This window comes from Oryx dammah, unplaced genomic scaffold (genome assembly GCF_014754425.2).
Source record: "Oryx dammah isolate SB20612 unplaced genomic scaffold, SCBI_Odam_1.1 HiC_scaffold_28, whole genome shotgun sequence".
NCBI lineage: Eukaryota > Metazoa > Chordata > Mammalia > Artiodactyla > Bovidae > Oryx > Oryx dammah.
The window spans coordinates 46,672,049-46,698,137 of record NW_024070212.1 but is presented as its reverse complement, the minus strand read 5'-3'; the positions used below and the strand labels follow the sequence as shown (position 1 = coordinate 46,698,137).

The 26,089-nt window shown below is 40.7% G+C and overlaps 1 protein-coding gene across 3 annotated transcripts; it reads left to right on the top strand.

Moving 5' to 3' along the window:
* The first annotated feature begins 8,330 nt into the window (after window positions 1-8,330).
* Window positions 8,331-19,097, top strand: RWDD3 (RWD domain containing 3). Of its 3 annotated transcripts, none has more exons than XM_040232254.1 (4): window positions 8,331-8,487; window positions 15,961-16,401; window positions 18,414-18,529; window positions 18,628-19,097. In XM_040232254.1, the coding sequence occupies exons 1-3, from the start codon at window positions 8,403-8,405 to the stop codon at window positions 18,500-18,502; spliced, it is 615 nt and encodes a 204-aa protein (XP_040088188.1). In that variant the 5' UTR covers window positions 8,331-8,402; the 3' UTR covers window positions 18,503-18,529; window positions 18,628-19,097. The 3 variants fall into 3 exon arrangements, 2 of the variants coding, with proteins under 2 accessions (XP_040088188.1, XP_040088187.1); XM_040232253.1 differs by having other exon boundaries at window positions 15,961-16,448; XR_005719498.1 differs by lacking the exon at window positions 15,961-16,401 and having other exon boundaries at window positions 8,363-8,487.
* Window positions 19,098-26,089: the final 6,992 nt, after the last annotated feature.

Here is a 26,089-nt window from a genome sequence, read left to right as displayed (position 1 = left end):
TCTTTGGCTGCAAAGAATATAATCAATCTGATTTCGGTGTTGACCATCTGGTGATGTCCATGTGTAGAGTCTTCTCTTGTGTTGTTGAAAGAGGGTGTTTGCTATGACCAGTGCATTTTCTTGGCAAAGCTCTATTAGTCTTTGCCCTGCTTCATTCCTCATTCCAAGGCCACATTTGCCTGTTATTCCAGGTGTTTCTTGACTTCCTACTTTTGCATTCCAGTCCCCTAGAATGAAAAGGACATCTTTTTTGGGTGTTAGTTCTAAAAGGTCTTGTAGGTCTTCAGTTTCTTCAGCGTTACTGGTTGGGGCATAGACTTGGATAACTGTGATATTGAATGGTTTGCCTTGGAGATGAACAGAGATCATTCTGTCGTTTTTGAGATTGCATCCAAGTACTGCATTTTGGACTCTTTTGTTGACCATGATAGCTACTCCATTTCTTCTGAGGGATTAGAAAAAGAAAAAAGAAGAGAATCTTCATAAGTGTTCATGAGTCACACAGTCAAAAATTTGTGTCAAAACTTCAAATTAATTACTATGGCTACATTGTTTTATATAATACCCTATCTTCAAGTGACCTTTTTATTTTAAAAATGATTAATATTAACCTGAAGAATAAATAAAATATATACCCTAGTCACAAATTCAGGTGGAAATATGATCACTTTCTAGCCAGACTGGATCAGATACCATGTGCTGTCTCATTTCAGTTTGGGACTTTTTCACTATGTAGATTTACTTACCACATGACTGACTTAGTGTTATGTATTAGCTATAATAATTGCTTCAAAATTCATTTTTCTTTGTTAATGATATAGTCAAGTAAAGTAATAGCTGTGCACTACTATTCCACTTTAGAATTTACTGTCTGTATGAAAGGAGTAATCCACTGTTTCCTTTGTCCTTTTGTGCTTTCTTTATTCCTCTGAATGTGATTCACAGGTAAAGACACGGGTAGTAATCTACTTGTTTGATTTTGATATACATAAATATACTCAAGGGTGAAAAAAACTGTGGGAATTGGGGTAGAGGTAACAAGTAAAACAAAGCACAGTCTATTTACTTTGACACTACAACCATGCATTCATTCATTTTTTAAAAAAGTTTATTTATTTGTATTTTTGCTGCAGACATATTTTCAACCACTGGGCCAACAGGAAAGTTCCACATTCATTCATTTTTGATTTATTCTACAAATACGAGTGCTTTTGGTATTCCAATCACTGTGCTAAGTAAGAGTCAGAGATACCTTCAAAGATGGAATAAACCATCCCCTCCTCTCATGAACGTCATACTCTCCCAGGATCACAGACTCATGAGCAACTATTGATATAATACAGCCTGACAGGTGTGTGAATATGTAGATGGTGGGGAAATAGAAGGGAGTCCTCAACTCAGCCTCAGGAGGAGGCATGGGTGGGATTCAGAGCTGAAAAATGAATAATAATTCACCCGGCAAAGAGGTGGGAAAGTATTTTCTAAAAAAGAAGAAGGAGCTAAGAACAAAGTATCCGGTAATATGATCCCAATAGTAGGAACCCTTGCTATGCTTCTACTAGAAGTATAATGTTCCCTCTAAAAGCTTTTAATGAAGTTATAGTGAAGAAATTTCTGACCAACCTGTTTCAAAGGGCAATAAGAATCACATAACTATAGCAGGATTTTATCTGAAACAACTATAGACAACGTATCCTAGCCTAGTCTTTTATTCTCAGATAGTTTTTATATTCCTAAGGAGAGAGACAGAGACAAAGAGACCCTTCCAAGTGGTAACAGTGCCACAAACTTTTTTTTTCTGTTTTCTCAGCTTGATTTTTCTCCTCACTAAACACAGAGTAAAACAAATAAGTGAAAACAAAAGGGAAATACACAGACTCTACCACAAAGTGACTTTTGTTCTGATGCAGATTGTGTTAGACACTGGCCAACCAGTGCTGCTCCGTTCCAATTGCTGGGACATATATCACCTTCATTGTGAAATTCTTGAAATGCAGGCAGGCAATCATATCTACGTCCATGATTTCAACAGACTGCCCATTACCAAAAGTGCGATCTTTCAAGACCTGTCTCCCTCATTTCACTGCAACCACAGATTCCCCGGGATCCATTGTCATACCTGGCACATAGTAAGGTGTTCAATAAATGCTTGTTAAGAATGAAAGCAGAGACCTACCTCCAGTCATCTCTGCCTGCAGTTTCCCTCCCCTTCCCCTCGCCCTGTGATGGGAGAACTCTAATGCCATGGCCAAACCATGGTTTTCCTGGCCTGCCTCTGATAACCCTCTGTTCACCTGGCAGGACACTCATCATCCCATCCCAGGAAAAGCAGGTGCCTCTCCCAGACTGGAGTTGGAGCTCTTGGAGGGTAGTGATATGTCTTACTTAGCCACGGAATTCCTGAGACCTCATCAAGTCACTAGCATATAGTAGGCGCTCCATAATTCTGTTGAATAAGCAACGGTTATGAAGAGTTTATAAACTTTGCAGTGAGTTTATTTGTATTAGCAAATGTTCTTCAGTTCCTAATTTGCCAGGTACTGTTTTAGACATGGAGGATACTGAGGTGAACAAGACTGATAGGGCCCTGACATCGTGGGAGTTATAGAATTCTAGTGGAGACAGATGGTAAATGCGTCTGACTCTGTTTTTGATGTGTGACTGCCTACACCTTTCAAGCCCTGTCCCCACCCCCAGCCCACTCCCTCTGTTCTACCTTTGGGAAAGTGTGGACATTCCCTCCCTTGTTGAGATTGCAGGAACCCGCATGGTGCAGAGAACTCCAAGCTGGCCCCACCCCTTAACCATAGGAACACCAGAGCCGCTGGCCCCTGCCTTTATTCAGGTCGTTCTGAATTGCCTTGCTCCTCCCAGAAAGTCTCAGCTTGTGAGCCACAGACCCCATCAGACCCTCTTGGGGCCTGTGTGTCCTCAGCACTCTGGACATATGAACCCATCTGGTGGTACTCAGGAGGAGGGAGACCCTGCTCTCTGAGGGGCAATCACAAGTTACAGGTCAGCAAATAAACGAGATTTCAGGTAATGGTAAATGACATGGGAAAATAAAACGGGACAGTGTGACAAATACTAAAGGGTGGTGGGGGTTGAGCGGTGGGGAAAGGTGAGCTCCACAGATTTATGGTATGTGACCACCTAACCTTTTGGCCAGAACTCAACTGCATGTGGGGACTGCCAGCTGTCTTCCAGGGCTGATTCCCTTTGTCCCTAATAAGAAAGAAATGATAACAATAATACTTTACTTCTTCCTCTACCTTTGGTTGGGTACATGGCCTCCCAGAAATGACATTTCCTGGTCCCCCTTTTAGCTGGGAGCAGTCATGGGACTAAATTCCAGCCAATGGCCTGAGCCCTACCCTCCTGACTATATGAGGACTTGGTGCTCTGGTGGCCACCCTGGACCATGGAACGACCAATGGGATCCAAACCACAAAACAGAAGGAGTTTGGAGGCTTACACTGAGGAGCCCACAGCTCTGCCTGTCTCCCTCTACTTGAATGTCTACGAGTAAACCTCTTGTATCTTGTGAAGGACACTGAAATAAATGTTAGGTTCTATGCTCTTCTCACCTGAACAAATTGTAAGTCATGCATTCATTGAACCTGTCACTAGAAAACCTGTTCTCTTCTTTCTTAATGGCCTTCACCAACTCAGTTCTTTCTACTTGGCCCTGGTTTTTTTTCTTATTTTCTCTTCCCTCCTATTTTCCCTTTTCTTTCTTTCTTAATTATTATGAAAATTTCAAGTATCTTGATAGATTATCTACCAATAATATAAAAATGAACTTTTATTATAAAGAATATAAAATACACAAAAATAGAACAGTATGCCAAATCCTTGGGTACCCACAACTCCATCTCATCAGTTATTAAACTATGGTCATGTCAGCCCCATCCATACCCCAGCTTCTTCCCCCTTTCTACATTATTTTGAAGCAAACCTAGACCTCATATTATTAATAAATAAAGTTTCAGGACTCTCTATGCATAAAAAGCTGGTAAATAAATCTTCTAGAAATAAAGCCAAACTTCTAACCTATGACTTCCTTCACTTCATGAAAATCATCCTTTCACATAGTGTTCTGAAGTGTTGATCTTCCTAGTGTACCTCTTTGCCCCTCCTCCTTCCTTTTTTCCTCCCTTTCATCTTTGTGCCTAATACATTTTCTGCCTGCAGAACCCCCACTTTTTCTTATAAGGAAATTCAGATCTAAGTTTCCCAGTCACAGTTTTGATTCTTTGATATACTCTTTCTTTCAACTTTCAACCACCGAGAATCTATTTTGCAAGATGGCAGCATTGACTTATTTATAATTCCTTTACAAGTTTGGAGAAAAGGAGTTTTATAAAATTCACATATTCCCAAGCACCCCCTCCTCCAATCCAGATAATAAAAACTGGTCAGACTAGTAATACACATTGACAAAATATATAATGAATAAAAAATACAGTAGTAAACAAAATTAACTCTTGGGTGTTAGACAAAGTCTAAAACCCTAATGAAACTGAAGACTTCTTTTTATAACATTGATAAGGCATTGAACATTTATGTAATGGACCTGGGTCATGGGGATGTTTTCTTACAAGGTAAGCTGAAACTTTTGATATTGCTCCTGTGTGAGAATCAAACAATTTCTTACAGGCAGAATGTAACCAATTTTTTGGAGGGAGTACAGATTATTTGGACAAGGTGGAGGCAGATGACAGAAGGGTATGACTACAGTGTCAATATCTAATTCTTACACATTCTATTTGCTTTTGTTTTCTGGGTGAAAAATAAATCTGTGACTCATACATGGTAACAGAACAAAAAGAACTATGGCCAGTCAACACCACTGACTTGATGTACTTTTGGAAACCTACTATGTTCCTTAGCATTACAGACATATTTATCCTCTGGGAAATTGTGGGAGGTATGTGCTCCACAGCAGCCCTTCACGGTTACCAAACCATGACAGTGAACTTTACATGAATCAGAGAATGTGGCATTTCTTGTTATCTCAGCATAATGAAAGAACGTGTAATTGTTGCACGCAGGGTTTACCTGTCTAGACTCAAAACTGAAGAGAGCAAAGGCCTGCTGCTTTCATCTCTGTGTTTTAATACTCAGCTTGTCGAGCCAGACCAATAGTGCCCAAGAACTATGAAGCAACTTATGAGTACTTATGAAGTAAGTAAAGCCTTTAGACAAAACCAGTAGCACAACTTACTGGAGTTCAGGTTCACTTAGCAAGTTGGCATTTAATGCCTCTTTTGTTCTTTACTTTTAGTGGTTCTTGAAAGCATTTTTACTTGCCTCATAGTCTTAATATGGTCATTTTCCTTATCACACTCCCATTCACTTCAGAATTAGGAGTCAGAATTAGGGTCCTAGGACCCTTCCCAATATGTGTGTGCAACTTTTTGTTAAGATGGCCTGTGGGTGCATGTTCACACTTAATATGGGGTTGGACTCCCTCCCTTTTTGACCCCCCAGAAGCCTTCCTGCACATGTGCAGACAGGGAAGTCTTCCTTGACCTTAGGAGTAGGTACCTTATCTCTTACTTCATAGCTTTTGCCACTAGCGCTGTCCCCCAAGAGTCTGGATGAGAACAAAGCTTCAATTTTACTCCAATTGACAAACACCAGCTGTCCAGCCCAGGGGCCCATCTGTCTCCTACCTTAATTTGACTTAAAATTGCAGACACAGAGTTGAATATTCCAGTCCACATACTACACTTGATAAAGTAAATAGAAAGGTTTTCCCAGAAAAGTTAAAGAGCTCTTTCTTGTGGGCTAGTGGTTTTAACTCGAGGTGAGAGATTTATAGCTTCTCCTTTGGTCTTGGGAAAGCAACTATTTAGGAAAGTTGCATATATAAACAATATTGTTTTGGAAAACAAACACTGTTGGGGGCAGAGGAGTAGAGAAGAAGAGAAAGAGATCATGCTCTAACTAGACATTTATCCACATGTCTAGATATCATTGCACATTTAAATATTTAGAATTTTCAGTAGCATATGAATTCAAGAAAATTTACTGCATTAAGGTAGGCTTCAGATATTTGACATGTAGCTGGTATTTTCATAGTGTGAGAAATATCAAGCTGACATTATGCTTTCTCTGTGATGATTACTTCCAAATGTCAGAGAATAGAAACTTATTCATAGGACTTCAGGGCCTGAGGATACTGTCAATTTAAAAGACATGCACATCGACTCCTGTTTTAATTAAACACGCTAAACGGAGTATGAGAAGCAGGTTAAGAAATCAACGAAGAAAGGAAAAGCAAAGAAGAAACCTATTGACAAGAAAATTTTACATAGATTGATGCACTCTTACATCAATTTCATGGACACCTTGTGACAACAGGCTTCAGGGATGCCTCCTAATATTTCTGACAGCTGTAGTCTTGCTGTTAATATTATTGGACTCATCACTTATATTGAATTCAGGAAATCAAAAATAAGATATGAACTACTTGATTTTTTGTCGATTATATTTAATAAGTAAGTCAAATAAGTTAATATTTTCCTACCACTTTTAATACTAACATTGGATTTCAAGCTAAAATTAAAAATAATTTAATGATGTTTTAAATTAAAAATTTATTCTTTTGCTCACCAAACTATTTAGCAGCTACTGAACCTACTGAACTGCTGCTACTTTGGAAATAACTCAAAGGAGTTATTATTATTAAACAAATTGGCCACATCAGAGATAATTATGCATTTAAATAAACCTTTCAGTTATGTACACAGCAGTGCTCTTAATTACTTGGGGTCACTAAAACCCCACGGCATTCTCTGAAAGGCATTTCTCCTGCAGTTTATCTTGTTAAACTTCCTTTCTGTTCTCAGAAGACAGTATCTTTTCCTTTTTAAGACCCCTTCTTAGTTGGAGTGGGAAGGATGTTAATGATGGTAACATGAATTCAGTCTTTAAATCAGCCCTGTTTCCCTGACATCCATAGGTCAATGACAGAAGTCACTGTGTAGCCATCTAAATTCCCTGATTTATCTCACAAAATGTTATTTCTGATACAAACAAAAATTGTGGGACTTCTGTGAACTAGACCAGCTACTTTTTGGGTCTGCAAAATTTTAAATTGTTACTTGACAAACAAAAGGATAAGTCAAACATACTGAAAAAACTATCACACGGAATCATTGTAATCTTGTTCACAAAACCAACGTTGAAACAGAATGGATTGATAATTCTGTTACCCTACTGCTACCTGAACATTCTTAGATTTGAGTGGAGTTCAGAATCACATTGCTTTGTATCAATCGAAGATCACAAAATGAGTAATGTTGAAAAGCTAGCATTTGCCATATTACATACTTGATTGTACCCTCAAAGGCCCAGGAGTTCCACTTGCCAATTTCAGCAGGGCTGTCCCCTATGATTTTTTTTGTTTGTTTGGTTGCTATTGTTTACATGCTAAGCGGTGTCTAACTCTTTTGAGACCCCATGGACTGTAGCGGCTAGGCATCCTTTGTCCATGGGATTTCCCAGGCAAGAATACTGGGGTGGGTGGCCATTTCCTTCGCCAGGGGATCTTCACCACGCAGGGACTGAACCTGGGTCTCCTGCGTTGGCAGGTGGGTTCTTTACCACTGAGCCACCAGGGAACCCTGTGAAGCCAGAGACAAATAGGAACGTTATGACACTGCTCCCAGCACCTGGGTACACAGGTCCCCCGCAAGGGTCGAGGCCACCCCAGTAACATCCTTAGACTGCCAGAGCTGGCAGGTCCAACTCTCCCCTTCTGAACCATCGTTAGGAGAAAGAGAAAGAGGAATCCGGTCTTGCTCTAGAGTCTGAGTGCCAGTTACCGCTCAGCATGTGGAGGTTGTTACTGCCCCGGAGGTTTTCCGGGTGTCCCAGATCGCCTGCGTTTCCAGTACCTCCACGAGGGCGGAGAATCTCCTCTGATCTGTTAACTGCAGTGTCTCTAACCCGTAGTTCACGTCTGAGCCACACAGGGGCTAACCTCTTCTGGTCACTTCCCTGCTTTTTTTTTTTTTTCCTAACCTCCAAGTTCCCTTCAAGGACAAGTCTGGGAGGGAATGGCTAGTGTACCAAGCCCGGACTAAAGTTAAGAGAATTTCCGGCTTTGCTAGGCGGCTTCCCTCTGTTAGAAAAGCGGCGGGTGAGCTGCACGGTGGCCTCTGGCAGACACCCTGCCTTGGACTACAGGGCCTTCACTCTCGGAGAAAAGCCCCCCAAACGGCGTGAGTCTTCCGGCTGCAGTTACAGAGCCGGGGCTTGTGGGCGGGGCGTCTAGTGGCATCCCGCCCGCGGAGCGCCCCCCGGTGGCAGCCTGGCCGCACTGTTCTGGGACGGCCGGGGCGGCAGCGGCGGCGGAAGGGGCGGTGCTGAGCGTGCGAGGCCGTGCGGCCATGGCGGAGCCGGTGCGGGAGGAGCTCTCGGCCCTGGCAGCGATTTTCTGCGGGCCTGACGAGTGGGAAGTGCTGAGTCTCTCAGGTGACTACTTCCGCGCCAGAGGGACCCGGGCTCCCCACCACCCCGGCTGGGCTCACCGCCCCGAGCCCACACTTGGGGGCCGGGGTAGATGAGTGATGGAATGACAGGCGCCGGGACTGGGCGTGTGTGGGAGCAGGCGGGAGAGTGCGGCGACCCTTAACACATGAATAGTGTAGCGCCCCTTCCCGCTGCTCTGCAGTCAACCGAGAACACAACGCTCAGGCTCCTGCAGCCCGCCGGCCGGTCCCTGCTTCCCGCGCCCCTTCATCCGCTGGTCCGTCTCCCACTACTGTCGCGTCCCCCACTCGCCCGTTCCCACCTCCATTCGCCACACCCCCATTCCTTGATTTCCCCCCATTCTCCCGTCCCCCGCCCCGCGCCACTCACCTATGCATCCCCCTCAAACAGACCTCCCCCCCGCGCCCGTGTCACCCGCCAATTGGCCTGATCACTCCTCAACTCGCTGAGGGCTCCCAGCTGCGCCCTCCTGGACAGCGTCCCCCCAGGCTTTCCCTAGGTGTTCTAAACTTATTCTTCAGATCTCATCTTAAAAAGAGGTCTCTCCTGACACCCCTAGTTTAAAGCCAACTTCCCCATCAGGGCACCCACTGAAGTTTAACTAAATGGGTATTTGGTTGTCTCAAGTTGCAAGAAGGCAGGACCCTGTCTGTTTTGTAATCACAAAACTGCAGTCACCTAGGTCAGTGCCAGGCACGTGGTAGGTATTCATAGTAAATTATTGCTGAATGAATTTTTGAATTCAACCAGCGCTCACTCAGAGCTCTCCCAGTTGGATTGTTTTTCTTCAGCTTTTTTAGTTCGCTTAAAGGTAGTTGTCAATTACAGGCTCTTGGAGCGCATTAATTGTTCCGCTCACATTTGAGTCCCTGAAAACTCAAGGTTTTTCAAAGACGCTTTCCCCGGAGCTTACAGTTTAGAACGGTTCTTCTGGGTTTATTTTCATGGTAGCGAAAACTTACTCTCTGTACCTGTCTGTAGCTTTTGTTAAGTAAAAAACAAAACTTCAGTTTATGAAAAAGTGCAGCGATGCAGATGATTTTCAATTTTCTCCTAGCTTTCAAATACATTATGTAAATTTTTTGGCATGAGATCTAAACTTCTGTCATGTTACAGCTGCTATTAAAATCGTCTTTCTGACCATAACTTGATTGACCTTTAAGAAGGGAGTCTAAAATGTCTGGGTGTTGTGAGAAAGCTATCAAGGGTTAGGATCTATTCCTCGTGTCCATGTGAAGTGTTATTCACCTGAGGAGGATTGCCTCCTTTTTATTTTTTTCTCTTGATCACCAGTCTGTACACGTTCATTTAGCACTGTTGTGTTCTGGGCACCGTGAACCAATTTATGTGGTGAAGCTGCTTTCTTTTCAATGCCTAGCCTGTCTTGCAGCTTTCTGAAACAACGTTTAAAATCCTTATGAGAAGATTTACTCACTTTTAGTGTTTTTTTGGGGGGGAGGGTCACCCATCTTCTGATAGGATAGCATCTGTTATTCTTTATCACCTTACTTGGTGTCTTTACTACTGTCTTTATTGATTACTTCATTATTTCTACTTGAGGCAGGTTATTTGAGGATATCATTAGTTTTCTTTCATTCCTTTATTATGGCTCAACTGGGAATATCCTGGGAAAATGAACCTAGGATTTACCATTACGCCTGAAAGAGGATGGAGTGATAGTGGTCTGTGTCCTCAGCACATGGTTGAGCATAGGACACTGCTGATGGTTCAGAGGAAACTGGAAAAAGTGAGCACAGAAAGAAAGGGAGCAATTTTTTGATACAAAGAACACTGTGGACCTTTTATCTGCTGTTAAATTGAGCATGACTTCAAGCCATGCCTCCTAATTAATTTAATTCAGTGTTCTGGCATCAGTAAGTAATTGAATTATAAAAGAATTCAGTGTAACAACTTAGGACATTTTGTTGCTGAAAGGTTCATTGGAGAATAAAACAATTCAGTGGTTGAAATAGGAATGTTTGATGTTCACAACTGGGAATTAAGGGTAAGTAAGAACTGCTTTAATAGACCACAGTAAACATCCAGTGGGCTGCTGGCTACCACTCTCGTGGTCACTTTCAGCTTGGATTGGAGGATATAAGCTTAACACCAGAACATTCTGAATACCATCAATTCCTTCCCGGCCTTTCCTCAAATAAGCTTCTCTTTGTTGCCCCTGAAATCAGGTTAACATTGGTAGGATTGCGCTTCTGGTAGGAGGTAGCCCAGGAAGGCTCAGGCTGCCAACCCAGGGGTCATCTATTAAGGCCATAAGATTGAAGAGTCTGAATAATTGCATTTTTTTGGCTGGACTAATTTGTGCTGAGAATTTCACGGGACTTACATATACTGTGGCCTCTTTGTGATGGCTGTAGTAAGTTCATTGTAAGAGGCATCAGCTGTAGCTTTCTCTTATGGGTGTAAATTATGAAAGCTCTGACACCTGTCCACTAGGGCATGCCATGGGTAGGCCAAGTCAGGGGCATTCTGCTGTTCCTTGTGCAGTGCAGTCAGACAAAGTGCCAGGTTTAATGGGGTTGCCTGCTATATACCTGATACTTTAAATGCATCTTATTTGATGAGAGGTATTCTGTTTTTTTGTTTCAAGATTTTTTATTTTTTGCTTATTTTTCAAGAAGTATTTATGCATATATACATAATCTCTTGTATATCTGAGAGAATGGTAGAAGAAGAATGGGCAATTTGAACAACTTTATTCAAAAAGAAAGGTAATCTTAAACTGTGATTAAGCAAATGAAATTGGCAAGGAATTATTCTCAGATACTGGGAAGACAGTGATAGAGAATCCTGAAAGACAGATGTGTCAGTGAAATTTAAGGTAAGTTAGAACACTAACATTTTTTTTTCATGGGAACTAGACAAATCTAGGCTTTCCTGGTGGCTCAGTTGGTAAAGAATCTGCCTGCAATGTGGAGGCCTGGGTTCAATCCCAGGGTTGAGAAGATCCGCTGGAGGAGGGGATGGTCAGCTATCCCAGTATTCGTGCCTGGAGAATCCCCACGGACAGAGGAGCCTGGCAGGCTCCATGGGGTCTCAAAGAGTTGGACACGATTGAGTGACTAAGCACACGGCACAGACACATCTAAAGGAGGAAACATGGTTAAAAATCTACCAGGCTTGTCATTGGTCCCAATGAGGGGTGCTCTTTCTTTTATAGAGAAGATAACAGATGCTCAGGCTGGTTTAGTAACCACTAAGCTCGAGTATATGGACTCTTGCAGTGCATCATGCTACTTAATAGAGATGAGTTGCTGCAACAGGAAAACAGTTCTTAGAGAGCAAGGATAACACTTGTCCAGAAAAAGAGAGCAAGACGACCACCCAGAGCAAAGAATCAGGTGTGGTCCAACTTACGTTCAGAATAGTTACGAAGGGTAATGTGTGTGCCTGGCCATGTGGGTACCTGGGAAGTAGGTGAGACTGTTGATGTTACAAATCTTCATTTTCTTGATGAGGTAGTCGGAGGTTGCAGAGAGTATATCACCATAGTCAGTGCTTATTATACATTGAATTGTGTTTCTGGAAAATCATCTTACAGATAAGCATGTTGTAAAATGGGAGGGTGTAAGACTCAATATCATATGATATGTTTGCACAGTAGCTTCAGAGTAAATTTTTGTATTCTGCTAACACTGATGTTCGGACGACACTGGACCTTCCTGCAAAATGAATCATTACTGTCACCCACTGACCCCTCTAAATCTGCTCAGCCCTGTTCCCTGCTGATTGTTGGTACTGAGGTCACCTCTAAAACCAATTCAGCCTTGAACTTCACTTCTAAAGGAGGGATTGCCACTTTGAGCTTCACTTATTCTTAGTTTTTTTTTTTTTTTTTGTAACTACCTTTTAATATATATACCAATCCAGCTGCAGCACTGCATATATATACTGCATCCACTGGTGGATGTATCCTTGTGAGGAGGCATCCGGGAGCAAGAGGGAAAAAATCCTGTATAATGAAGTAAGAGAGGCTGTTGGGGACTTTTTAGTGGTTTTCTGAACAAAGTCTTACCCTGAGGACGTGTAAATACTGCAAAAGAAAAAAGAAAAAGAAAGTATGGGGAAAGCCAGTTGTACGTGGTATATAAATGATTTCTTCAGTTCAGTTGCTCAGTCGTGTCCGACTCTTTGCACTGCAGCACTCCGGGCTTCCCTGTCCATCATCAACTCCTGGAGCTTGCTCAAGCTCCTGTCCTTCAGTCGGTGATGCCATGATTCAGTGATGCAGTGATTGCAATAATGCAGTCATGATGCAATGATTTCTTAATAGGCGCTAAATGAATCTTGAAGAATTCATCCTCTTAAATTTGTTTACATTTTCCACTGTCTTCTGTTATTGTACAGCATTTATTGAATTTCTTCTTAAAAATAATGGTATGGAATTTGGGGTTTATTTCAGTTGCTCTAGTTTGAATTTCTGTTGTTTGGAGGGTAGTTAGGAGCATAATTTCTTTCATATACTTGTAAGGAAGAATAAGGTTTGAAACCCCTATTTTGGTTATGAAATTGATACACTTACTTTAAGGCATAAAGACTTATTAAAAAAAAAATACAAACTAGGGAATAGGTATATGAACTTTAACCAGAGGCAAGACTTAAATCTTTTGCTAGGATCTTTAGGTGAAAATAGTCTTGGAATTTATGAAAATTGTAGATTCCTAGGGCAGGCATAAGTTTTCTGTGGCATAGATGTTTATTGAGAATGATGAGTTTGTGAGTTGAACTTAATAACTAGAGTATCTTGGTGCCAGGGAAGGCCAGAGATTAGCAGTAAGATATAGAACACCACTATTTTTCTGTTAATCACTTTGTTTCTAACCTGTTAAATAAACATAAAGTAGATAGGAACAACCTTGTTTTCTTTTTCATGGAAAAATAACCCAAATCAGACTGACAATATATGTGATTACATGAAAATTTCTGAGGCAAAAAGAGCCAGTTTAATTGCATGTACAAACCAGGGCAGATGAGAAAGGAAGGGTAATATACATCCTTCTAGAGTTTTAGGGAGAAAATGAGTTTTTAAAAGAATGTACAATTTTACTGATGCATTAAATATCAACAGTATTGGGGGTATGTTATTGGGATTTTCATTTTCTTACAGAGATAGCATCATTTTGTGTAATTTTAGTTTGCAACTCCTGTGTGTGTGTGTGTGTGTTTGTGTTTGTGAAAGGAGTCACAGAGAAAACCAAGTAGGAAGGTTGTTAGTCCTTTCCAATTCTTGATAGAATTAAAGTAGTTTTCCTTCTAAGCATAACTAATAATTTCACAATTTCCAAAGCTAAAGTCAGGATTTTTCTCTCATTAATTTTCTATTTGCTGACTTGTTGTTTAGTTGCTAAGTTGTGTCCAACTCTTTTGTAACCCCATGGATTGTAGCCCGCCAGGCTCCTCTGTCTATGGAATTCTCCAGGCAAGAATAATTGACATAGAGAATAGACTTACAGACATGGGGATGGGCGAGGGGGTGTGGGGAGGAAGGAGAAGGTAGGATGTATGGAGAGAGTAACATGGAAACTTACGTTACCATATGTAAGATAGCCAGTGGGAATTTGCTGTATGTCTCAGGAACTCAATCTGGGGCTTTGTAACAACCTAGAGGGGTGGGATGGGGAAAAAGTGGGAGGGAGGTTAAAGAGGGAGGGGACATATGTATACTTAAGGCTGATGCATGTTGATGTTTGTCAGAAATCAGCACAATTCTGTAAAGCAATTATCCTTCAATTAAAAAAAAAGTATTTTCAATAGATGAATTTTAAAAAAAGAATACTTGAGTCAGTTGCCATTTAGTCCTCCAAAGGATCTTCCCAACCCAGGGATCGAACCCTAGTCACTTATGTTTCCTGTGACTATTTGTTAAATGATGAATAAAGAGCTTTAAAAATTATATCTCCCCCTTGAGAGGGAAAGTGGACCCTCTAGATGATTTCTGGAAGGCTTAGTTTGTCTAGCGGTTACACGTTGTCTGTTGGTCTATTTATAATACCCATTTTACCAAGTGAAAGGTAATGATCTTACTGACATCCAGGGAGCCTACTTTAATAGTAAAATTTTTTTTTTTTTAAAAGGAGAAGTAACAGGATAGAAGAAAGAAAGATTTTGAGAATCTGGTGATGGATTTTAGGGGAATGCACTAAGTTGTTTGGAAAACTTTGCTTTATCCGGCCACATTTTTCTTACATAATACAAATTTAAGTTATATCATTTTAATATGATCTTTATAATGGTTACTGCCTGAGTTTTGGGGTAGTGTCCTAAAACGGTTGTGCTTTGCCTCTGATGCTGAAGATTCTGCTAAAGAAAAACCTTGTGTAACAGATGTGTTTGGTCCCATATAAATCAATGTCTATAACCGTGGCTTCTGAATAAATGGAATCAGATGGCTAGAGAGCCATTTTAATGTTCTGTTCAGTTCTTTAAAATGAGGATACATTCAGGTTTCCATTGTCAAGGCTGTTGAGCAGCAATCCAGGTATGAAAATGAGAATGATCCCACTACCTGTCTTGTGAAGGAGAATGAAACAAGGGCTGTGGAGACAGAAGTAGCGTAGACGAAGGCAAGTTAACTTCAAAGAGCCTCCTCGGCACCCAGTTCTGTTCTACTCTTCTCTTCTGATCTGTGTGCTTCTGCCCCCTGCAGAATGAATCAGCCTGACGTTTTATCAACTTGTGAAAAGTGGGGTGAAGTGGTGTGGAACACATCAGAGGGGTGAAGTGGAGCAAATCTGAAAGAGAGCAGAGTGTTTCATCTTGTATCCTGTGTGTACTTTCCTGTTTCCCCCTCCTCATGGAGCCAGAAAATGGCTGAACTGATGGCTGCCCCATTTTAGTTCCTCTCGCTGCCTTCATGTTACACTGATAATAATACATTTGAAGTGAGAAAGAGCGGGTCCAGGCTGTTAGTCTGTATGCATAGTCGTGGTGTTCTCTGCACCCTTACAACCACCACACGGGATCCAGTATTTGCTTCTGCTCGGACTCACTGCAACATGATTTTCATTGGATTTAGTGTATAGCTTTTAAGCTAATTGCTGATTTTATAAATACACGATACTATTTCTTTGAAGGTTCATGTGAGTTTATTAGGAATTTCCAGAATTAGCAACTAAGTCTGGGTAGGAAAAAAAAATCATATAAGGAGAAACCTTTCTGGTGACCTTAATAAAAAGAGGAATAGCAATTGTAAATGCCAGTGAAATCCTGGGTGCTGGTTGGGCATAATTCTATGAATGTATATATGTATATGTATATATATGGCTGAAAGAAAACACCTGTACATAATGGCTTTCTTAGTGTGATGTGTCTCTTCATAAAATAACTTAGTTTTCACATGAAAAATAAATTGACATCTGAAACCAAAATTTTATCTTGTTAGTGTTCCATTCAAATTGAATTAGGTACAACTAATCATTATTTTTGGATGCTTTCCAGAGACAGATGGGGCTATGTTCAGAATTCTCACGAAAGCCGAAGGATTTACAGATATGGATATACCCTTGCAGTTGGTATTCCACTTACCGCTCAATTACCCGTCCTGTCTACCTGGTATTGTGGTGAACTCCAAGCACTTGACCAGGGCCCAGTGTGAAATCGTGAAGGAGAAGTTACTGGAGCAAGCAGAGACCCTTTTGTCAGAACCTATGGTTCATGAGCTGGTTCTCTGGATTCAACAAAACCTCAGGCACATCCTCAAGCGCCCAGAAGCAGGAGGTGGCGGTGAAAAGTGCTCTTCTGCAGCAAGCATGCCTGTGGATGATGGGTTGTGGATGACTCTTTTGCATTTAGATCACATGAGAGCGAAGGCTAAATATGTCAAAACTGTGGAGAAGTGGGCTTCTGATTTAAGGCTGACAGGAAGACTGATGTTCATGGGTAAAACCATACTGATTTTACTGCAGGGAGACAGAAATGACATCAAGGTGCCAAAACGTTTGATGTGGAATGTAAATTTGGCTATTTTCTGCTAAAATGGTGTTTTATAAGAATGGGGCAGATGAATCATTGAGATGTTTCTGTGTGCACTCTTACCATGTTAATAGGTCTTTATTTTCTTTTTTAAAGACTATCTATAACTTCTAATTACAACTACAGACTTGTAAAGCTTGAAGAATAAGTAGAATGTTATGTTTTAAAAATCATGCCACTTAATGAAAGTGATAGGTTATTAAAAAAGAACTCTCTATGGTACACAAATGTTTGTTTCTGTAATTAGCTTTGAGCCTAAACTTTATAAATTTGCACTAATTTTGTGCCTATTTATATTTCTTGCCTTGGTTAAGCACACAGCAATGTATGTATTTGTGGGTAAGCCTGCAAAATTTTAACTTGGCAGTTAAAGGTACATTCTGAAGCTTGAATTTGGTATCTGTAGTACCTGGAAAGAGGAGCTGGTCCCTCTTAACCAGGATTTAGCGTGAGTGGAAGTAGAATCATTAGTGCTGTCAGCTTGTCGTCTCCTCCCTAACTTTTGCTTTCCACTTGACTTGTCTCAGCAGCTGCTTTCAAAATCATCATCTTCTTCGGATTTTTCAAGTTCTCATTCTGTATACATCTAACCTGCTTTATGTGGGACCAGACAAGGAAAACTGCTTATTATATGTTAAATCTTAAAAGAGCTACAAATCACTTAATAGGTTTTATGATTTGAAGTGGGTTGGGTCAAGAATAATTACAGTGGAATTTTTTTAAAACAGATTTATCTTTCATAACTTATTGTCTTAAAGGTTTATAGGGTTACTACAAATTTGTACGATTACATAGCTTTTTCATGATGGTATCTTAACACAAAACTTGATAATTGATAACGTCAGTTAACCAGAGTAGTGCTCGGTTATAGTGTATTGGTACAACACAGTTTTAGATTTAATACAGATCTTGGGTTGGGGTCTGACCAAGGAATGAGATATTTTAAGGTGATGTATAGTATATCTTGGAGAAGGAAATGGCAACCTATTCCAGTATTGTTGACTGGAGAATTCCTTGGACAGAGGATCCTGGCAGGCTACAGTCCATGGGGTTGCAAAGAGTCAGACATGACTGAGCGACTATCACTCACTCACTCCTAGCATATCTATAAAGCTGGACTCTTTTGGGTAAAATACTGGCTGACTAAATGAATGCTCATAATTTCTTTGCTCATATTTCCCCAAAGGGGTCAGATGTTTCTTTAAGCCAGCTCAGGCATATTAGGCTAAGTGCAGCTGTTTTTACTCTGATTGGATCCATCAGTTAATGAATATATATTTAATCATATGGCTAGACCAGAGAACTTTTAAAAATAGTTATTTCTTTTTTATTAACTTTCCCTAAAATGCCATTTAATGTAAATATCTCTTAATTTTTTTAAGATTGTTTATCAGGATTGAGAATTACAGGTACATATTTATGGATTCCATCAATTTGGAAAGTTTGGTGCTGTGTGCCTATTAACCTCATTCTGACCTTGAGGTAGTAATAGTGCTGTAATAATGACAGCAGCTGGTGCTGTATTAAATGCTGTTGTGCCAGGCATTCCTCTAAGAGCAACATATTAGCTCATTTAACCATCACAGCTTCCCTATAAGGTAGCTGTTAAGAGCAAGCATTTTATGGAATAGGTTATTGAGGCACAGAGGATTTAGGTAACTAACCCCAGAATCAGCTCTAGTAGGCTGATTAGTCTAGATTTAAGCCTGTGTAGTTGGATTAGAACCTTCTTTACTGCCTCATTCACCAGAATGTTACACTTCCAAGTACATAAAAACAGTGTAACTCTCTTACTGCTTGATTCAGAAAGCGAGTACTCTGTCAGCATGCAAACAGGCCAGCAGATTATTTCTCCTTTAAAAGTGAGACTTTGAGATTCAGAGTAAGATATGTATTTAACATATTGTTCTATCATTTAGGAGTACCTGATTCTTCAGAAAACCTGCAAAGTGGATGTGGACTCAAGTGGAAAGAAATGCAAAGAGAAAATGATGAGTGTACTGTTTGAAACAAAAGTACAGACAGAACACAAAAGGTATAATTTAGTACTATTGCAGATGGAAAAGCAACTGAATCGATAATTATACTCTGACAAATTTAGGCATATTCATGAATTTCTCTTGTATAATGCAGGTTTCTGGCATTTGAAGTCAAAGAGTATTCATCGTTGGATGAGTTACAAAAGGAATTTGAAACCACAGGACTTAAGAAGCTTTTCTCTGAATTTGTACTTAGGCTGGTAAAATGAAGTTGAGGACAGGAATCTTTTAGTGAAACTACAGTGTTTTTTTTTTTTTTTTCCATTGGATTTTGAGAGTAGCTAATTGAAACTCATAAGGGGACAATTTTAGAGTTTCTCTGAAGCGGAATGACAGACACCATCATAACTTCAGGACAAAAGCCAATTCTGCTTATGGAATATTAAACAGTAAAAATACCCATGTATTCTAATTTTGCCAGTAGAAGCTGAGTTCAATAGATGGAATGTTATTTCAGAGATAAATATAAAAAGATGATGGTAAATGAGCCCTTGTGTTTATACAGAGGATTTGTTTGGAACTGTGCAATTTTCTGGCTAATTTTCTTGTAATTAAATGAATTTTAAAAAAGAGATTTGTTTTCATGTTTACTTTCTTCATGTTTACATTTTTAGCATTTGATAATGATTTTCCCTCATTCAGCTTATTATGTCTAATGTTTTAAGTTGAATGTTAAGAAAAATATAACACTGATTTCTTTGTGGAATTGAATAAATGGTTAGTTTAAATACAAACCAAAGAAGTTCTATAGAACTTGATTTACAATTGCTTTCTTTGGGGTCCCAGAATAGCTTGGTGCTTACTAGTTATAGGACTGAAGAGTCAGTTTAAAAGAAAATTCTTTTTTGAAAAATTTACAGTCTAGTTTTACAAGGGAAGAAATGTTTTACACAAAATGAACTTGACTTACCAGAGGGAGGAAATTATATGGAGATATTTTTAATTTCTGATGGAAAATTGGGTGAAGTCTGATAATCTCAAAATGTATTTGATATAAGGAGAGCAGGAATAAGATAAAAGCTTGTGTTAAAATCTGCTCCAAAAGTATACACAGGCATTTATGTTTAAGGAAGGATATTTGTGTTCATAAATCCACCTGTGCTTTGAAATAAGGGGCCAAGTGATGGAAGAAAACTCTCTCACTGTAATCTGCAGTGATGTCATGATAAATTATAACTGATGGGAGGGATAAATAAGGAGACATGGAGGCGTGGCCGGTAGTGCTTCCTGAGCATGCTGCTCTGACTATGGCAGTCCAATCTGATTGTCTCATTTTCAGATACCCGTGTAATTAAATTAGACCTACCTGTTGATCATTCTATGGGGCTGCTTTAATGAGGGGAGTTTTGGTTCATTTTATCTCATTCTAGGGTGTTGGTGATGTTTTTCCTGGATAACTGGTAAAGGTAGTTAGGTTGTTCTGTGGGAGGTTAGTATTCTCAGAGTTCAGAAACTGCTAGGAGTCTGTTCCCACCGCTGCACTATTGGAGGGTGTTGTGGGCGATCCTAGATCTGCTCAAATGGTACTGCCTGGACCAGAGCTAAGGTTACTGACAGGTACTGTCTGTGGTCTGTTGGAGTTCAGAATCACTCTACCGCTGTTTCCCCTGAAACCACTGCCAACAAATATCACGGTGCTGGGACCTGTGCTACCACTGACTTCTCAGCAGTGCTTCCTATTGACCAAACTTGACAAGAATCCAGTTGTCAAAAAGGAGTCTGGGAAATGTAGTCTGAATACCCTAGCCCCAGGAGAACAGAGCAGAATATAGGAGGGTGGGTGTGCCCTTGTGGAGTGAGGGAGAGGGAGCTGAGTGCCTATCGCAAGTAAGTTCCATCAGTTACTGCGCGTGCGTGCTCAGTCGTGTCTGACTCTGTGACCCCGTGGACTGCAGCCCACCAGGCTTCTCTGTCCGTGGGATTCTCCAGGCAAGAATACTGGAGTGGGGAGCCATTTCTTCCTCCAGGGCATCTTCCCAACTCAGGGATGGAACCTGTGTCTCCTGGGTTGGCAGGTGGATTCTTTACCACTGAGCCACCTGGGAAGCGCCTACTGTTATTCTTAGAGGTGTTAGTTATTCTGGTTGAATCACCTGGATGATCAAGTGTACTACCACCAACATTTTTTATATAACTTGATAGGGAGAGGGGAAGGAAAAATAGTTAATATACACAAAAATATACAGAACAAACAATAAAGTAGATTTGCTTAAGTACTTGTTTCTATAACGGCATGAAGTTGTAGTTGATATTTATAACCTCTTCCTCTACTCCATTGTTTTGGTTTTTTTGCTCCTGGCCAGCATGCTAGCTGGTCAAGGCTCTTTACCTAGTAAGGTAGCTGAATCTTAATTCTGATAGGTCTGAGTCCTTAGGAGTTGGTTGTGTATTAACTTTTACTGTTAAATAAGATAACATTAAGAGGCAACCCAGATAATCCCCTGGGCTCTTGACATAGTTCATACTGACCCCACTGTGTGGCAGTAGACCAATTTCACTTAATAATATGGATCAACCACCCCAGCCCTTGTAGGGACCTCTTTTTTTGCCCATTTATAGGGATGGGAGTAAAAAATTCTGTGAGTGGATTATTAAACATAATAGAAAAATCCATCCTAGTTTTTATTCCATAATTCCTCAAACTCTGTATTCTGGCAATGGGAGAAATAACATCATATTAGTATGTCTCAGTAGGTCATTATATTACTTTATCAATCCAGCCACTTCTGGGTGATTTGGTACATGGGAATTCCTATGAATTTCATAGTAGTGAGCCCTTTCTGAAATGAATTTCTCACTTAGAATTTATGTTTTGAGAGATAACCGTGTTGGTAAGATTATGGTTGGTAGTCTTACAGCAAGAGTCTTAGGATTCATATCCAGAATAAATATTTTCATGACAGTTGCTGGCCCTTCCACCAGAGAAGGAATCCAACGTGATTAACTAGTCACCAGATGGCTGGTGTCTCTCAGGACTGGCCTCTGTTCTTAGCAGGTTAGGTACTCGGCAGTGACAATAGTAAGATTAGTATTGGTGAGAAGAATTCCATGTTGCTGAGTCCATGTATGGGGTTTCCCTGGTAGCTCAGCTGGTCAAGAATCCTGCAATGCAGGAGACCCTGATTCGATTCCTGGGTTGGGAAGATCCCCTGGAGAAGGAGTAGGCTCCCTACTCCAGTATTCTTGGGCTTCCCTGGTGGCTCAGATGGTTAAGAATTTGCCTGCAATGTGTGAGACTTGGGTTCGATCCCTGGGTTGATAACCTCTATTCCTGCTGCCATAGTTGGTACATGAGCCCGCTGAGCGAGCACTGGGATGCTAGGGAATGAGGATGACTGACATCCAGAGGACGAGTCATCCTGTCCACTTAATCAAGGAAGACGTTCCCCACAGTGGTTGCCTTATGAATATTGCATAGGACAAATTTTATGACTGGCCTCAAATTTTCTCCTCATCCTGAGAGGTCCATTCACATACTCCCTCCCCAGATTTCCTTGTCATTAGCCTTCTGATCTTATTCTTTCAAAGTCCCTGACTACCTGACCAATCCATTAGCCCCTTGCCCATGAAACACTGTAGATCTACACCTGTGGACATCTCTTTTCCTAGTTACAGTAGACAACCAGAAGTACTGTTGAAAATTCTGCCCACTGAGATTTCTCTTCACCACCTTTCAGACACACACTAGATTGCAGTGGTAATTTCTGAAGCATATTGTGATGGAAAGAACCATCCTCGGAGTTTTTTCCTCCTCACTAAATAAACTATAGATATCACTACGACAGCCTAGGTGTAGACTGAGGAAGAAACAGCTGTGCAGGAGTAGTCACTACAACATCTGAGCCACTTGAGCATGCAATTTATTTGTGCCTTCAGACCTGCTTAAGCCTGGTCTTGTACACATCACTTCATTTGTACATGCCAAAGAATTGATGCGTTTGAACTGTGGTGTTGGAGAAGACTCTTGAGAGTCCCTTGGACTGCAAGGAGATCCAACCAGTCCATTCTGAAGGAGATCAGCCCTGGGATTTCTTTGGAAGGAATGATGCTAAAGCTGAAACTCCAGTACTTTGGCCACTTCATGTGAAGAGTTGACTCATTGGAAAAGACTCTGATGCTGGGAGGGATTGGGGGCAGGAGGAGAAGGGGACGACAGAGGATGAGATGGCTGGATGGCATCACGGACTCAATGGATGTGAGTCTGAGTGAACTCTGGGAGATGGTGATGGACAGGGAGGCCTGGCGTGCTGCAATTCATGGGGTCACAAAGAGTTGGACACGACTGAGTGACTGAACTGAACTGAACTGATGATGCTGAAGCTGAAGCTCCAATACTTTGGCCACCTGATACAAAGAGCTGACTCATTAGAAAAGACCCCGATGCTGGGAAAGATTGAAGGCGGGAGGAGAAGGGGATGACAGAAGACAAGATGGTTGGATGGTAACACTGATTCAATGGACATGAATTTGGGCAAGCTCTGGGAGTTGGTGATGGACAGGGAAGCCTGGCATGCTGTAGTCCATGGGGTCGTAAAGAATCAGACAGGACTGAGCAACTAGACAATAGCAACTACAACCTTCATGATTTCATGGATGAAATAATACCTCATTGGTAATGAGAAATGCAAATCAAAATTCCAACAATATTACTTCACCACCCACTAGTATAGCTAAAATTTAAAAGATGGATTAATAGTAAAAGTCAACAAAGAAATGGAGAAATGGCAACACCAATATACTATTGGCAGGAGTATAAACTGACCCAAATGCTTTCAACAAGCAGTTTATCTAGAAAAACTGACAATTCCATAGCTTATAACCCAGTATTTGTACTTCTAGGCATATACCTTACAGAAATGTGTGCATATGTGTGAGGTTACCTGTATAAGAATGTTTATAACAATATTATTTTTAGCGGGCCAAAGGAAGAAACCTAAACACCCACCAACATAGAATAAACAAGTAAATTGCAGTATATTCATGCAATGAAATACTACACAGCAAATTAAATGAATGAACTATAGTCATACAGAGCAACACGGCTCCATCTTTAAAAAAGCAACATTGAACAAATTAAGTAAACCCAGAAAAAAATGTATACCATATGATTGTAAAAGTTCAAAAGCAAGAAAATGACTTTAAATCATGAATGCATACTCAAGTGCTGAAATTAAAAGATAAGCGAAGAAGTTGGTATAATAAAAGTCAGGATGGCAGTTACTTATAAAGTGAACAAATGGGGTTGTGGTTGGCAAAAGGGCTTTTTGGGGGTGGGGAATGGCTATATTCTTCCTGAACAGGGTACCGTTTCTCAGACCCTTGGGGTGATGTCTACAATATATATGCACAGTGATAAGTTTGGAGACAGATGTAGGAACCAGATCCTTTTGAGTCTTAAAACCCAGTATAAGCCTTTAAAAAGATTGCAGTGGGAATTCATTGCACTGGAGACAGGTGTGATATGTGATTTACACTTTAATAAGATCATCTGACTGTTACAAAGCAAATGAGCAGTACGAGAGCCAACAGTGGAAGAATGAACGCCAGTTAGGAGCCTGTTGCAGTGAGTGGTCCAGCTGAGGGATGATAATGGTTTGCTTATGATGGCATTGGAGCAAAGTGGTCAGATATGAGATATATTTTGGAGATAGAGCTGAGCAGACCTTTAAATATATATATATATATATATTTATTTTTGGCTGCATGGGTCTTGGTTGCTGCAGGTGGGCTTTCCCTAGCTGTGATGTGCAGGCTCTCATCGTGGTGGCTTCTTGTTGCAGAGCACAGGCTTTAGGGTGCTTGGGCTCAGTAGCTGCAGCTCCTGGGCTTTAGAACCTGGGCTCAGTAGTTGTGGCCCACAGGCTTATTGCCTTGTGCCATGTGGGATCTTCCGAGACCAGGGATCGAATCTGTATTTCCTGCTTTGGCAGGTGGATTCTTAATTACTCGACCACCAGAAAGTCTGAGCTGAGCAGATTTGATGCCAGATTGAATGTAGAAGATGAAGAAGAAAAATTAAAGATGATATTTAGTTTTTTTTCCTTAGTAGCTGGGTGAATGATGGTATCATTGTCTTATGAATTAAGGAAGTCTGAGGAAGGAGTCCATTTGAGATATATTAGAAAGTTGTTATATTTCCTTGACTCTTCTTTGCTGCCATTATAGATCTATTGGGAAAAAAAAGGAATTAAAAAAACTAATTCAACTAGTGTTGGAGGAGGTCATGGAGAGAATGTGAACTGCTGGTTGACCCAAGAGCTGGACTTGGGCAATCACAGGCTCCTCATCTCTCTCCTGTCCTTGGAACATATGTTCTGCCCACCATTTCCACACTAGGAGCCATTCAAGGATGCAGTCTTGAGACAGTAAGATGTGGTTGAGAACTCCTGAACTGAATACGTGACTGGACCTGATTAAGGCGTTTATAACTAAGCTTCTAAAATTCTGGTGGGGTGCAGAGATCTACTCATCTTGTGGCCATCCAACACAAGCCTCATCTGTAAGTTCACTGGCTTATTAAAATAACCACCTACCAATCTGAAGTGGTCTGTCTCTTTCTTGGGTCTCTCTTTGCCCTCCATGTATGGGGGCCAAATTTAGAGCCAACAAGTTGACAAATGGAAGTTTGGGCAACAAATGAAATAATTTAAAATATTTTTTCTAAAAGCAGTTTGGATTAAAAAATTGGCTTAATATCAACAGTTTTGATTGAGTAATATCAGTTACTCATTTTTCATCTAGTGATAACTTTGGTGAACCGTAGATGGGCTAATTTTTGCAATGTTTGTATGCACCTTTGAGTGTGAGTCTCTTACAACCATGCTGCTCAAGGTGTGGTTCAGGGACACAATCTCATGCATTGCCCCAGACCAACGGAACTAGAATCTGTAATTGATCCTAAGGTGATCTGCATACACAGTGAAGTTTGAGAAGCTGTATCCTGTCAATGGGCTTCCCTGGTGGTTCCCTGGTAAAAAATTCACCTGCCAAGTGGGAGATGGGCTCGATCCCTGGGTCAGGAAGATCCCCTGGAGAAGGAAATGGCAACCCTCTTCAGTATACTTGTTGGGGAAACCCCATGGACAGAGGAGCCTGGTGGGCTAAAATGCCTGGGGTCACAAAAGAGTTGGATACGACTGAGCAACTCAATGACAACAACCACCCTGTCAACATATCTGTGCTCTTAAAAGATGTGAGGAGGTTGAGTGTGAAAAGTTGAACAATAGATATCCATCTTATAAGGGACAGTCCAGTCCCAGAAAGCTAAAAATATTTTAAAATTCCTAATTACCTTTGTCTATCAAACAATATTTGATCATATATTTCTAGCATTTCTTACATATTCTTAATTTTGTTCTTTGTCTCATAATTAACACTCAACTGAGTAAAGATTGTGTGATAGAAGCTGTACACCCACCTTTCTTTGCATACCAAATGATCTCCATCTTATCACAACTGTGTTAGCTTTATGAGACCTTTAACGCTGTTTTTTGGCCCTTTAATTGCCATTTTCCATTTATTTTTACACAAAAGGGAAACATGTAACATTTAAATAA